We start from the raw sequence: 13,083 nt of genomic DNA, 5'->3' as shown, positions 1-13,083 counted from the left end.
TCTGCAGCTTGACAATAAGATAATTAACTAAATAAAAATGGTATTGACTGTGAATTTCCCACTCACAAGGCAGTAGAAAAGGAATGAGCAGGTTGGGAAATATTCTTAATGAAAATAAGGACTACTTGAATTTTATATATTGGCTCCCCCATGAACGTGATAAACATGGATAAACACGGATCATTGTGATGGAAAACTTCACTCTGCCACGTTAACGTGGTGGCCACCAAAAACGGTGAATGTTTCCATGTGAAATTTTGCTAAATTAATTCAGCAAGGCACGTCAGCACATGCTTAACTTTAAGCAGATGCATAAGTCCCATTGACTTCAATAGGATTGAAACCTATGCTTAAAGTTAAGCACGTGCTTAAGTGTTGTCTTGAACAATGAGTGCTTTCGTGAATGGGTGCCTAGATGAATAAATAAATGTTGGCACCAGCTGTGTCATGGTAGGAGGGATGGAAAGAGTGGGGCATCAGAACAAATCTCAGGCAGACAAAAAGCCTGCTCACTGCTCAGTCCAGGTACGAAGAGCTGTGGCTGCAAAGAGCCGTGCTGCCCTGCTGATCTCAGGGACTGCAATTCTTTCATTCCTTCCTTGAGCCTCTTCCGGAAAACAAACTAAGCGCCGCTATCAAACTTTCCCAGTTTTTGTTCACAAACTCTTCAGGCCGAGACTGAGAATCTAAGCCTGTTTAAACCATGGTACATTCATTCAGCGGTTTAGGTTATCTTTGTGGCTCTGGTCGCCATAGTAACATATCAAGAATGCAATTCCCCCTTCCATCCCATGCAATAAAATGCTAATCCATCAGCCCAACTGCTGGTGCAGAGATGCAGAGAAGACCTCTTAAAGCGCATGCAGGGGGGAAGAAAGGGGGATGCTGGCAAGCGTTTCTAAACTTTGAGCCTTGAATTATTATGGTAGGACAGGCACCTCAGCGACTCAGGGTGGGCAAAATTCAGCCAGCAGCTCCTTTCCAAATGGCTGCTTGGCTGGAAGCATTTTTCATGTAGGGGATGGCAAGTGGGCTTGTAATCTCTCAACGCAGCCTGTCACATGAGTTTTGGGTGGGGATAGATTTGCAGTGAATTCAGCTGTGTGGATTCATTTGCACCCACACACCCCTACCTACAGCTGCAGGTGTCTAATTCCTTCCCCTCCACCTTAGTTAGAGGGTGAACTTCCCACGAGCTATCTTGTACCTTCCCCTTGTAGCATATGGTGCTTGTCACTGAAGGTGATGGGACACTGGAAGGGCCCCCTGGTAATTCCTATGCATACAACTCCACCCTCAGTAAATGGAGGTGGAAGGATAGACAATACCTGCAAAGGGGGGAGGGATGAGGGAAGGGTTAGATAATAGATAACAGGCTGCCTCTCCACTTGGAGCTAGGGGTGAAATTTCCAGCTTGCAGAGAGATGTACCTGCGCTTAGCTCTCATTACACTAGTGTGCAGCCAGGGTGGCCCAAGGGGAGGGAGAGGCTGGCTGCCCCATGCAAGTGCCTAGCATCTCCGATGGGTACGGACTTGGGGCAGCCAGCCAGGCCTGGGAATGACACGCTCAGCTCCAAGTGCAGATGTAACCACAGTTAAAATAAGCAGAACTGTTCTCTGGCGGAAGGAAATCAATACTCCCAACACCAGCTGTAACCCAACGCCCGCCCGGCTTCCCCACACTAAATTGCTGTACTGCGGTGCTCAAGTATCAGAGAAATATGGAATGGGGCTTGCTGCAGCTGGCAGCTGATGTCCCCCAGCTGGAAGCTGCTGTCATTAGCTCGCCCTGTCAAGCTCTTTGGCTTGTATGGGTAACATTTCCTCCTCTCCAACCTGTCAGGATACAACTCTGCTTCCCAGAAGGTCTGAGGGCAAGAAGGGCAGTGGCATTAGACCTTCGGGAACATGGGGCATCAGTTTGCACTAGTCCACTGACCCCCTTTGGAGAGTGGCTGTCCCGGCTCTCTGCGTCCACAAGCAGGCTATGGTGCTAAGAGCAGGGGTAGCGGGGTGAAATCCTGTGTTATATGGGGGGTCAGACTAGATGATCCAATGGTCTCGTCTGACCTCAAACTCTATGAATCGATTTGGACACACCTCACAGAAACTTTGGGTAGCTTTGGTTGGGCACCAATGCAATGGCCCCATTTCCGACAGCCTGGCCACGTGGAAGAAAGGTCACTTGCTCTGGATTTTCCACCACTCTCTGGCAGGGAGCCAGGATCTCCAGGACCAACAACATCCAAAGCCAAAATTGTTGCCACACTCTGCAGCACCAGAGAAGCGATTCAGCAATGGGGCACTCTCCCCAATGGCCCAGCATGAGCTGCGCTGCTGGGAGCAGTACTGGGGACTCAGGAAGCCCTGCCCCATGTGTGAGATCTGTTAGGTGGTCTCTCCACTACCACTGCACTAGCAGAGGGAAGGCCTAGTCCTGTTTTACAGCTACAGAAGTGGAAGGAACTTGCCCAAGGTCCCACCACGTTGCACTAGTGGCGGAGCTGGGACTAGTATCCATGATTCCCAATTCCCATGCTCCAACCACACTCCACTCCCTTCAAAACGAGAGGGATGGTAGGCCCTGCTAATCTGAAAGTTGGAGGAAGTTTGGCTCCCTTATCATGTGCCCTGTTTACCATTCAATGCACACCCTTAGAGTAGTGCCGGTGGGCGATTCGTTACCCCAAGTGTAATGTACGGTTCCTCGTGATGCAGGAGCCCAGAAAGGTTTTCAGTCAGTTAAGTGCAAACACCAAGAAGTGAGAACTGTATTCCAGGTGTTCCTGGGAAGTGTGGAGCTAAGAAGAGACACAATTTCAATCCTTAATTATCACCTAATTAATTGAGGAAGTTGCAGCTGCAAAGATGTGATCTTAATACCTAACAGGGAAAAGAAGAACAAACTTTCAGAAGTTTGGCTGTTAACTTTTCCTAAAAGGAGGCGGCTCAGAATGTCACATAAGCAAGTGGCTTAAGATCCTGAATTGTACAGAGTGTTTTCATCCAAGCAGATGTTATTCCTAGCTGAAGGCTTGCTTTTAACTAGAGGATCCCCCGCAGCTTTTCAGAAAGCTTTACCATCGTCTGAGCATAGTTAGCAACTATATCCATCTCTGGATATCTTATCAAGAGGTGGGGCACGCACGCGCGCACACGATTCATTTTCACACCCTGTCCAAAACTTGGTTCTTTTCTTTTACCCAGTAGCATAGGTTATTGCTAAATAGCCTCAATGTGAATGCACCCTGTGTATTCGCCCATGAATGGCATGCATGAGATTTCCATAATCAGCTACCGGAATTCGAACTCACCACTCAAGCTCCCAGAAAAGTTGCCTCTATCTGGTATATGAAAGGGACAGCTCCAGTAGTGCAGAAAATTGTGGGATGCGATATCTAATTAGATCAGTTAAGTATCAGTAGCGGAGCAATCTTCTCCCATATCCTACGGAGTAGAAAAGGGGCCTGGCGCAATGAGACAACACTCAAGTTACAAGAGATTCTCTGCCTGCAGCAGTGAGGGGGAAGGGAAACTTAATTAATACAAATGGAGAATAACTGTGTGTCTCACATGTAAATTCCATCTGCCTGAATTCTAGGGGGTCCCCATTCACCATAGTGACAAAAGGCGAGAATTAATCTGCTTTGATTTCCTCCATCTGGGCACCCAAACTGTTCATGAGCTATCCCTAGAAAGCAAACTGATGCACAGATAAAGCCGGGACCTGGCCCTGGTGGAGGGCAAATGCCGTAAGTGCACCACAAAGCACTAAAACCCTGAAAATTCACCTCTGCTGTGACACCTACAAAACACTCAGTGGCAACGGCTAGGACACTGGTGTGCTGCCACTGCTGTTCACTATTCTTACCAGAATCAGCTCTGCCTTCCCTTCTGCTCCCAGCCTGCTTGGACTAGCCACCTGTAGTCTTATCCTCAGTTCTTTGGGGCAGGGACCATCTCTTTGCGTGGTGTATGTACAGCACCTCACATAACAGGGCCCTGATCCTCAATGGGAGCTTCTAGATTCTACCTTAATACAAAAGATAAGCAGCAGAATTGCAACCAGGTGAGGTTAGACTGAGCCCGGTCCCTTTAGAGCGGACTACTTGAGCTGAGAGGACTGAAAAACTGAGGAGAAAAAAACAGGGCAGACAAGGGATGACATAAAACCTTATAGAAATCCAAGCTATTCGAATGCCTAGAACTTCCCAGGTGTCATTGTGCTACTAACACTATGGCTATTTGGAACTTTATAGCAAGACTGGGACCCCTTTGCTCCAACACCACAGGCCGCTCTTCCCTGAATGAAAGGAGAATCTCCATCAGCTGCTAACAGTACAGGGCATATAATACGCGAGCAGTTCTGATTCCCTCCAAGAGGGGGCAGTGGTGCACACACAGCAGACTGCAGCATCATTCTAAATCCAAATTTAAAGGAGGATCGTTCAGACCATCTCTGAGGGAAACAGGAAGCAGTGGCAGCATAAAGGAACCACACTCAGGCTATGTCTACACTACGCAGCATTTAGTGACACATGCCGCTAAAAGGCGCGCAGTGTAGCTGCTGTTTGTCGGCTCTCCTGCCAACAAAAAACTTCCACCCCAACAAGCGGCATTAGCATTGTCGGCCAGAGAGCGCTCCTGACGACGAAGTGCTGTTCACAGTGGCGCTTGTCATCGACAAAACTTTTGTCTTTCGGGGTGCGTGTGTGTGTTTTTTAACACCTCTGAATGACAAAAGTTTTGTCTTTCACTTGCCAGCATAGACATAGCCCAAGAGCCTTCATGCAAGTAACTTACAGACACGCTGGGGAAAGAGAGAAACCAGCAAATTGCCTTAGTGCTGCTTCTGAGCAAAGCTCTGCGGAATCTCCGTGTTAAGTTCCTACATAGAAAACAGACAGCTTCTATATGTACTGTTTCTGAGTTGCACCTGGAATACATGCCAACAGCCTGGATGGCTCTGTACTTTCACCGGGGAGAGGAAAGAGGCATCTTGTCCTAGCCTCAGCCTGGTCCATTCAGGCCAAAGGGCACTGCTGGTGGTGCGCTGCACGGCAGAGGTGAGAGGGTGGAAAATCGCAAAGTGCCAAGGGTTGGTGCCATCAGCGTGGAGCTACAAACCAAGCTACAAATGGGACAAGCATTGCTGGGTAGCCCAGGGCACAGGGAACTTCACCAAACAGCAGCAACAGTAAGATACAGAGATCCTATTGCCCAGAGCATGCAGCGTGTGCTGCTGGCACCGCCTCCTCTTTTCCTACCCATGCGTCATTCCTTTGCGATCCCTCACCCCTTTTCTCATATTGTGTTCTCTGCTGCTGATCAAACCAGGTTATTACCGTCAACTAGAATATCAGTGGCATCCTCTGTTACGCAGCCATGAATCACACTGGCTTAAGTTAGGAGATTGGGAGAGCAAATCCGCACAGGTGACTCTTTTCACACTGGCACAGCTGGATGTTAGCTCTGGGAGGGATTGTAATAGACACAAGCTGCAGCTGCTCCTGCGAGCCGAGCCGTGTCAGCCAGTTTAACCCCTAGCTGTCTAGTATATTTAATCCTGTGTGTGACCGAGGCTGATTTGGTGTGATACAAGCAACTGCCCTAAAAACCAGGCAAGTTTACGAACTCAGCAATAACAGAGATCATATCACAAATTACAGGGGAGATATTCGCTTTCCAAACACGACTGGCTCCCCTTGCATCTGGGGAGAACACACCTCAAAGCTCAGAAGCTACCCTCTTTTTAATTTGTGATCACACAGGCACCTTTAATTCAAAACCTAATGCCTCTGTCTGGTGATACCTACAGGTTTAAAACTGTGACTCAGGAGATTGCGAGGCTTGTGGGATTGCCAACAGGACATGGAGTCTTTCATTGATCCCATCCAATGGCTTTGTGGTGACCTCTGGGTCATCTCAGTCTGACTCTATAGGTGTTCCCTTAGCAACAAAGTTGGTACTAACTGACCCTTTTGTTGGCAGCCTCAGCATGGACCATGCAATCCTTGGCCTCTTTGAAGAAGGAGCTCTCCTCTCACACTAAGGGCATGGCTACACTTGCAGATGTAGAGCGCTTTGAGTTAAACCAGCCTTCGTAGAGTGCAGTAGGGACAGCGCTGTAGTCTGTCCACACTGACAGCTGACAGCACGCTGGCCTGGCCACATTAGCAGCTCTTGCAACGGCCACAGAGAGCAGTGCATTGTGGTAGCTATCCCAGCATGCAAGTGGCTGCAACATACTTTTCAAATGGGGGTGGGGTGGGGTGTGACAGGGAGTGTATTGTGTGTATGTGAGGGGGGAGAGAGTGGGTTTTTGGGGGCTGAGAGCATGTCAGCATGCTGTCTTGTAAATTCAGACAGCAGCAGATCTTGCCCCCCCCCCCCGCCCTTCTCTCTCACACGCAGCATTCCACAGTAACGGTTGCTTTGTCTTGGAGCAGATAAACAGCCGGCTGTCAAACGGAGCTTTCCAAGGGCATATCCTAAACAATGACAAGAGTGGCCACTTGACTGAAGGGGATTATGGGACGTTTCCGGAGGCTGATCAGAGCGCAGTAATGCAACACCTCGTTCACCTGGACATCGGGGCGCTCCAGCAGGGGCGCAGCAAACGTTATTCCACTCGCCGAGGTGGGTACCAGCAGCGCTGTAGCCGTGGAGTCTGAGTGCTCTACATGCCTTGCCAGTGTGGACAGGTAGTGAGCTAGTGTGCCTGGAGCTCCTTTAATGTGCTGTAACTCACAAGTGTAGCGAAGCCCTTAGAAATGGTCCTGCCATGAGGACAAATGAGGAAACTCAAACAGCCCTTCCTTGTACCTATTCTAGGGATAAACAAAAGGACTTCAGCATCCAGGACCCTTGACTTGACACTTACTCAGTTATAGGACTTACAGTTAACAAAAAGCGCCATTTTTTTTTAAAGCAAAAACACTCGAGCTAACAATTTGAGCTGAGAATAACTGAGTTCAAACTGAAAAACCTGGAAAAAATTAATTTCTAAAACTGTTCCCCACCCTCCCCCACTTTTTCTCACTGAAATTAAAAACAGGAAAAATGTCGTTTGGGTTGAACAAACTGTTTCGAATTGACCTTTCCAAAACCAAAATGTTGATTTGAGATTAAATACTGAAATGGCTTGGTTAGAAAGTGTCAAAACAAAACGCTTTGACATTTCCAAACATTCCCCCTTTTCGTCCAGCTCTGGGAACAAGCTTGAAACCAATCTCTCTGGGCCTTGGCCAGAAGACAGACGATAATGATTTACTATTATTATTAATGCTTATAAAGCACTTTGGTGATGTATGGGTGTTAAGTGTTGTTAATATTAATACCTATTAATAATGGAGACTGTAAATGGGGTGGGATAGTGGTGACCTTCACCTACCTTCCAAAGCACCCTGGCTACTTCCCGTCTTAGGAGCTGCAAATAATTCAGTTATTTTTTTAAAGGTGCCGATGGAGAGGGGGACATTTTTATTTCGCCTGTCGTTAGAACACTCACATCTGGAACAGGTATGTTTCCTATCAAGAGTGATAATGCAGGGGTTTTTACAGCTGCTTAGGGGATTTGGAAACTCAATTCCCAGTAATTTTAATTGGATTTGGTGCCCAAATCTCTTAGCCATACCGTTACATGTATGCGCACACATATACAAATGGGTATAGTGGTATGTCTGGCAAGCCTGAAGGTACAATCCTTCTCTGGCACATGCATGAACAAGACAACTGATTCTCCTCTCGCTGACGCCTGCGTGACTCCCTGACTTCTACAGTGTTACTCCCGATTTGTACCAGCATACGGGGGATCGGAATCAGGCTCAAGAGGCTCAAATCCTGAGCTATGTTGCATGGATGTGCTGGGGGACATGAGACTTCTCTTCTCCATATACAACAGCGGGGTGCGATTCCTATCTAGGGTCCTGGCCCGGATGGTACTAAGAGGGGTCTCAGCTGCTTGACCACATCCCCACAGGGTCTGGTTTGCTGTCTAAGAGGTGTTACTAGTCTCCCAGTCAGCTAGCTAAGACTGTAGTTGTTATTACATAGTGTAGGCAGGGTGCGATCAAGTGACATTAGACGTTTGGCGCCATAGGCTAGAGTCGGAGATGTTACGGAGAGGGAGAAATGTCAAATTTTGCCCAGGGAAGGAGAGGAAAAACAAAAAAATCTTTGTGCTGTGTGTGTTGGTGTGTTTCCCAGGATTGATTCCTGTTAAACAGGCACCAAAGTGGTGGTAAAATAAATGAACAAAAACAAACCAAAGATCGCTTTTGGTATCTCATCAGCCAGACACCGGGACTCTGACCCAGACGTGGTCCAGAATCTCCTAAGCAACGAGAAGGTGACAGACCAAGACCCCAGCTCTGCTCCTCTCAGGCTGTTACATGGGGTCCAGATTTCTCATCTCCCCAGTCACTGACACTCCTCTGCTTCCTCATGTCATTTCCTTTTGTCTCTCTTTGCCATTTCATTGGTGTGGTTATAAGTAAGGCTAAGATATAGTCATGACTTTTACTAAAAATACCCATGGCCAGGTCAGGGGCCGTGAATTTTTATTTTTTCGCTGTGACCTGTCCATGGCTTTTATTATAAATACCCATGATGACTAAATCTCTGGCCCTGGGGCTCTGCTGCTCTGTGGACCCCTGCGCCAGTGGTGGGAACTGACTGCCCACAGCGGCCTGCTTCCCCAAGGCCCCCGGGGACCGCTTTCCCGACCACCTCCAGGACCAGCCGCTGCTTGGGCAGCTCTGGGGTCAGCCGCACCAGCGCTGCAGAAGTTACAGAATCGCAGCCTTAGTTATAAGTATCAAGATAGCTCTTGTCAGCCCTTTATGCCAGTGGTACCCAAACTTTTCCTCTGGTGCCTACCCTTACCAATAATGTAATGTGTCCGTGCCCCCCTGGGCCAGGAGCTGGAGTTGCTGCCGGGGCTGGAGCGGAGCTGGGGGCAGAGCAGGGCTGGCCAGGGTGCACCGTCCCCAACTCCCACGGGCACTGGCCCGGGCCCCACCATGCTCTAGACATTCCTCCACACACCCCTAGGGGACACGCCCCACAGTTTGGAGACCATTGCTTTATGCATGCTCAGAAGCCTGAGGAACTCACTGCTGCTGGAAGTCATAGTTAGATCATGTATTTGGACTTACCAATGCTGGATAATTTAATAACCAACAGCATGTGAGGTTGCACATGTTCCGGCAGGGCAACAAAACCTCATGATTAAGGGGTTCAGCTGACCACCTTAGGGATTGGGAAGGAATTCAGAGAGGGGTTTGCACACCCAGTTGTACTCTCCAGTGATTCTAATTGTGCTCCAAAGCATCAGAAGGAGGCTACCACTGAATGGAGGATGTGGGGGTGATAGAGCATATGGTATCACCTGGGGCAGCAAATTACGTGCTGAGATGGGATGTAATGTAGGAAAATCGCAATATACACATGGCTCTTACACAGCACTTTGTAATCTGTAGATCTCAAAAGTACTTTAGTAAATATTATCTTCATTACAGATGGGGGAACCGAGAGAGGGAAAGTGACTTGCCCAAGGTCCAACTGTGAGCCAGTGGCAGAACCCAGGTCTCCAGTGCCCCACTCCAATGCTCTAGCCACTGGGACTGCCATCAGACCGAAATGGTGCCACCCCCCACATTTTATTAACGTCTTTCCCCAAAGCAGCCCACCTCTGTGGTTCAAATTCTCTATAGCGTCCCGGCTTCCAGACTCCTGGAAGGGAGAACACACCTTGAGGCAGCAGGAAGCTGTAACAAAGCCCGTTCTCACAGGTGAAAGTTGGGGCTCTTGACCCCTGCGCAGGTAAGCCGGGGAATGGAGGAAAGAGGAAGATAATCCTCTCTGCCAGTTATTATTACTAATAATTAGTTGTATTGCCATAGTGCATAGGAGCGCCTGTCACAGACCAGTATTCCCTTGTGCTAGAGGCTGTACGAACACACCACCAGCTGACGAGGAAGATGACAGCTGTGTCAGATCCCAAGATCAGGGATGTACTAGGAATTATAATTCCACCAGGAGGAGAACGGAGAGATTAAAAACTTTCAAACACGGAGGTTCCATTCCTACACTGCACCTGTCTGGTCCCAAGAGATGAACACGCCACCCCAGTGGGGCTGGCCAGATGGCATTTCCTCAGCAAGAAACAATTAAGAGAGCTGATGGAAAGGTGGTCTGGATCCAAAACACTTTTTCAAAACAACTCAGCCAGGCATCTTTCTATAAACCGATTTTCACACTCGAACTAGCTGAAAACTTCAAAGGCATAGAGGGAAAAAAAATAATAAAACACAGGCTTTCCAGCCTGAGAAGCCCACAGCACTTTCAGCATGACTAATATTTTCCATGTGAAATAATAATCCAGAGAGATAAATTTCTCATCAGTATGTGAGTTATGGATGACAGGCGAGCTCAGAATCCAAATTCACCTACTAGTATTAACTTTGTTACAGTGATATGTTTTCATTGCTTCCATGAAAAAATAAATTCACAGCATATACTTTAAGTAAAGACGTTCAGGTTTCAGCCATGGAGCTAGAAAGCTGTCAATCCTAGATGCAATAAAATAAAGAAGGATTTTGCATAGTATATATTACACTGATTTCCTTCTACACGGAGCTAGATCAAAGAGATTTACAGATCATATACATAAGGATTCAATACCCCACCACTGGGATTGAGCACAGCAATGGTTTAAAAGGCCAGAGCTAAAAGTTAATAGAAGTCTCTCCATTAAATTCAATTGCCTTTAGATCATGCCCTAATAGCAAGAGCAAGGGTTAAATGAGTGGGTCCCAGTTAAGCAGAGCCAGTTGAAGTGAGGGGATGTAGTTAGGTAGCAGGGAGTTATCCCAAACTGGAAGTTAGCCAAGACTTTGTGACAAACATCTGTGTGTGGCTAAAGGGACTTCGGTGTTGCATCCCATCGGAAAGGCAGCATTTCCGCACTGCCAGTGCCATGCAAGGTTCAGAAAAAGGAACAGCGTCTACTGAACGCCCTGCCACCACTCCCTGCAGCACACCCTGCAGGTTTTGTCCCATCCAAGCCCTGACCTGGCAGGACACCGCTCTGATTGCAAGAGATCAGATTCCTCATATTTTTGCCAAGTTAAACCAAGTTCCGTTTAGTTTTACAGCAATTTACAAATGCATTTATGCCCTCCTCCAAAACTCATCTTCAAATAAAGATCTGCAACTCAGCAAGAAGCAATAAATAAATAAGGTAAGTTTAGCAGCTTTGGGAATTATAAGGTTAAAAAAATTGCAGATCAGACCCCAAGTTGATAAATTACGAAGCTTGTAATGATGAAATGCTATAGGGCTCTTCACCAGCTATTCAAATCCAGGCAGCTTATAAATCAAATGTCTGTCACCGAAGGGCTGTGATTGATCCCTGCAGGAGGAGTGTGCAAATGAGGGGCCTTAGGAAATAATAATTATCTCTCGATCTGCTGGAGAGAAGGAGCTATAAATGTCCTATCAGGATTGCAGTCTGAACAGCACATGCACAGGTGACAGCTTGACACCAGCCAAAGGGAGCCTTCTGTGTTGTACCCTAATTATTGATATTCCATTATAAACACATCCCAGGCCTGGCATAGCCTGAAAGATCTGCTAGCTACATGGGCTGGCACTTTCAAAGAGGTCTGAAGAAGGTAAGATGTCTGGCTTCCAATCAATTTCAATGAGAGCTGGGCACTTAACTCCCTTGAGCTCTTTTGAGCATCCCAGCCACGGCTGCTAGTAGTGAAGATTTTAGGCCACTGAAGCTGGGTGCCCGGTAATCTCGATGAACATGTCACATCTTTTCTCAACTGGTGGGCACCTTGGTGCAATGCGGTATGTGGCTGACTGAAGGTGCTCAGATTTAGCTGAAATACAATGGGCCTGATTTTTTGGCTGGCTATTCACACCAGTGCAGATTGGTGACAGCAAGAGTATGGAGTGGGGATTTCACTGGCTTCCCCTCTCAACGCATCACTACAATATGCATTCGATCCCTTCCCACACATAGATCGAGTACAAAGAAAGCTTTCTTTCCAAATAACGAGACATATGACCCGCTCCACCTGCATCTCCACGAGATGTCCCCAGGGTTACACTTACCTTAGCGTCTTGCGAATCATATCCTCGTCCGTGATGCCATAGTAAGTGAGGGTTTCATTCCAGGTGGGATTCAGAGTGTTCCGCAAAGTTTTTGTTCTTAGCTTATTCGCCTGCAAAAAGCAAATAATACACCTGGTTAGGTAGCCTGCCCCAGGTAACTGCCTTAGTTACAGGATGCAGATGATGAATAAACACTTGGGAAACTAAACACAGGCCATGAAATGATGAAGCAACATACTCGAGCAGATCTCCTTTGGCCCTCAGTTCCAATACTCATCTAGCAACTTTGCACCACCCTGCTGATCCCCCCACACGGGATAGCAAAAATCCCCCAGGCTGGTGCGGCAGGTAACTGGAGGTGCACAAAGGCTGTGGCCTTGTGGGTCATTTATAGAGCAATCCAATTATCCATCCAACACCCTGTACAATAAGCAGCAAGATCATGGGCAGCTTGGAAAAGAGCAGTAGGAGACCAGGGACTTCATTTATATAGGGGGAGGGAGGGGAGAATAGGGTAGAATCAACTCAAGCTTATTTAAAAAAAAAAAAAAAAAGTTTGCTGGTCTGGATGTTTATTTGCATCCCTGTGTTTAGTGCAGCTACAGTTCCTGGCAGACCCAGAACCGTTTCCTGGATGCACGTTTAATTAGATGTGGCAGCTTGTTTTTAACCCCAGGTCACAACAGTTGTACCGGAGGGACATGGCACAGCGCCATAGCAGAGGGCAATTACCACCCTAACAAGGCAAGAGGAAACTAGAGACACATGTCAAGGCTCGGCGTGGGAGCTTGTGAGGGACAGTGTTGGTGTTCTACCAAGTCCCAGAGTCCCCAAGTGTAACACAGCCCCTTTGGGACCAGCTGGAGAAGGGTTCACAGCAACTCCTCGCAGGCCTGACCGACTCGCTACACTTAGCGCACTGCTTTCAAGAAGCTGCGCTGGAAAGCACAGCC

At 47.7% G+C, this 13,083-nt stretch overlaps 1 protein-coding gene across 1 annotated transcript in view; it reads right to left on the bottom strand.

The window, feature by feature from the left end:
- DOC2B (double C2 domain beta) overlaps nt 1-13,083 on the bottom strand; it is a 144,337-nt gene that overhangs the window by 61,893 nt on the left and 69,361 nt on the right. Inside the window, exon 4 of the mRNA XM_005298150.4 lies at nt 12,131-12,240. Coding sequence (XP_005298207.1) covers nt 12,131-12,240 — 110 coding nt within the window. The remainder of the gene's footprint in view (nt 1-12,130; nt 12,241-13,083) is intronic.

The sequence above is a fragment of the Chrysemys picta genome, chromosome 19, assembly GCF_011386835.1.
Source record: "Chrysemys picta bellii isolate R12L10 chromosome 19, ASM1138683v2, whole genome shotgun sequence".
Classification (NCBI taxonomy): domain Eukaryota; kingdom Metazoa; phylum Chordata; order Testudines; family Emydidae; genus Chrysemys; species Chrysemys picta.
The sequence above is the reverse complement of the archived record's forward strand: the minus strand, read 5'-3'. Positions and strand labels throughout refer to the sequence as shown.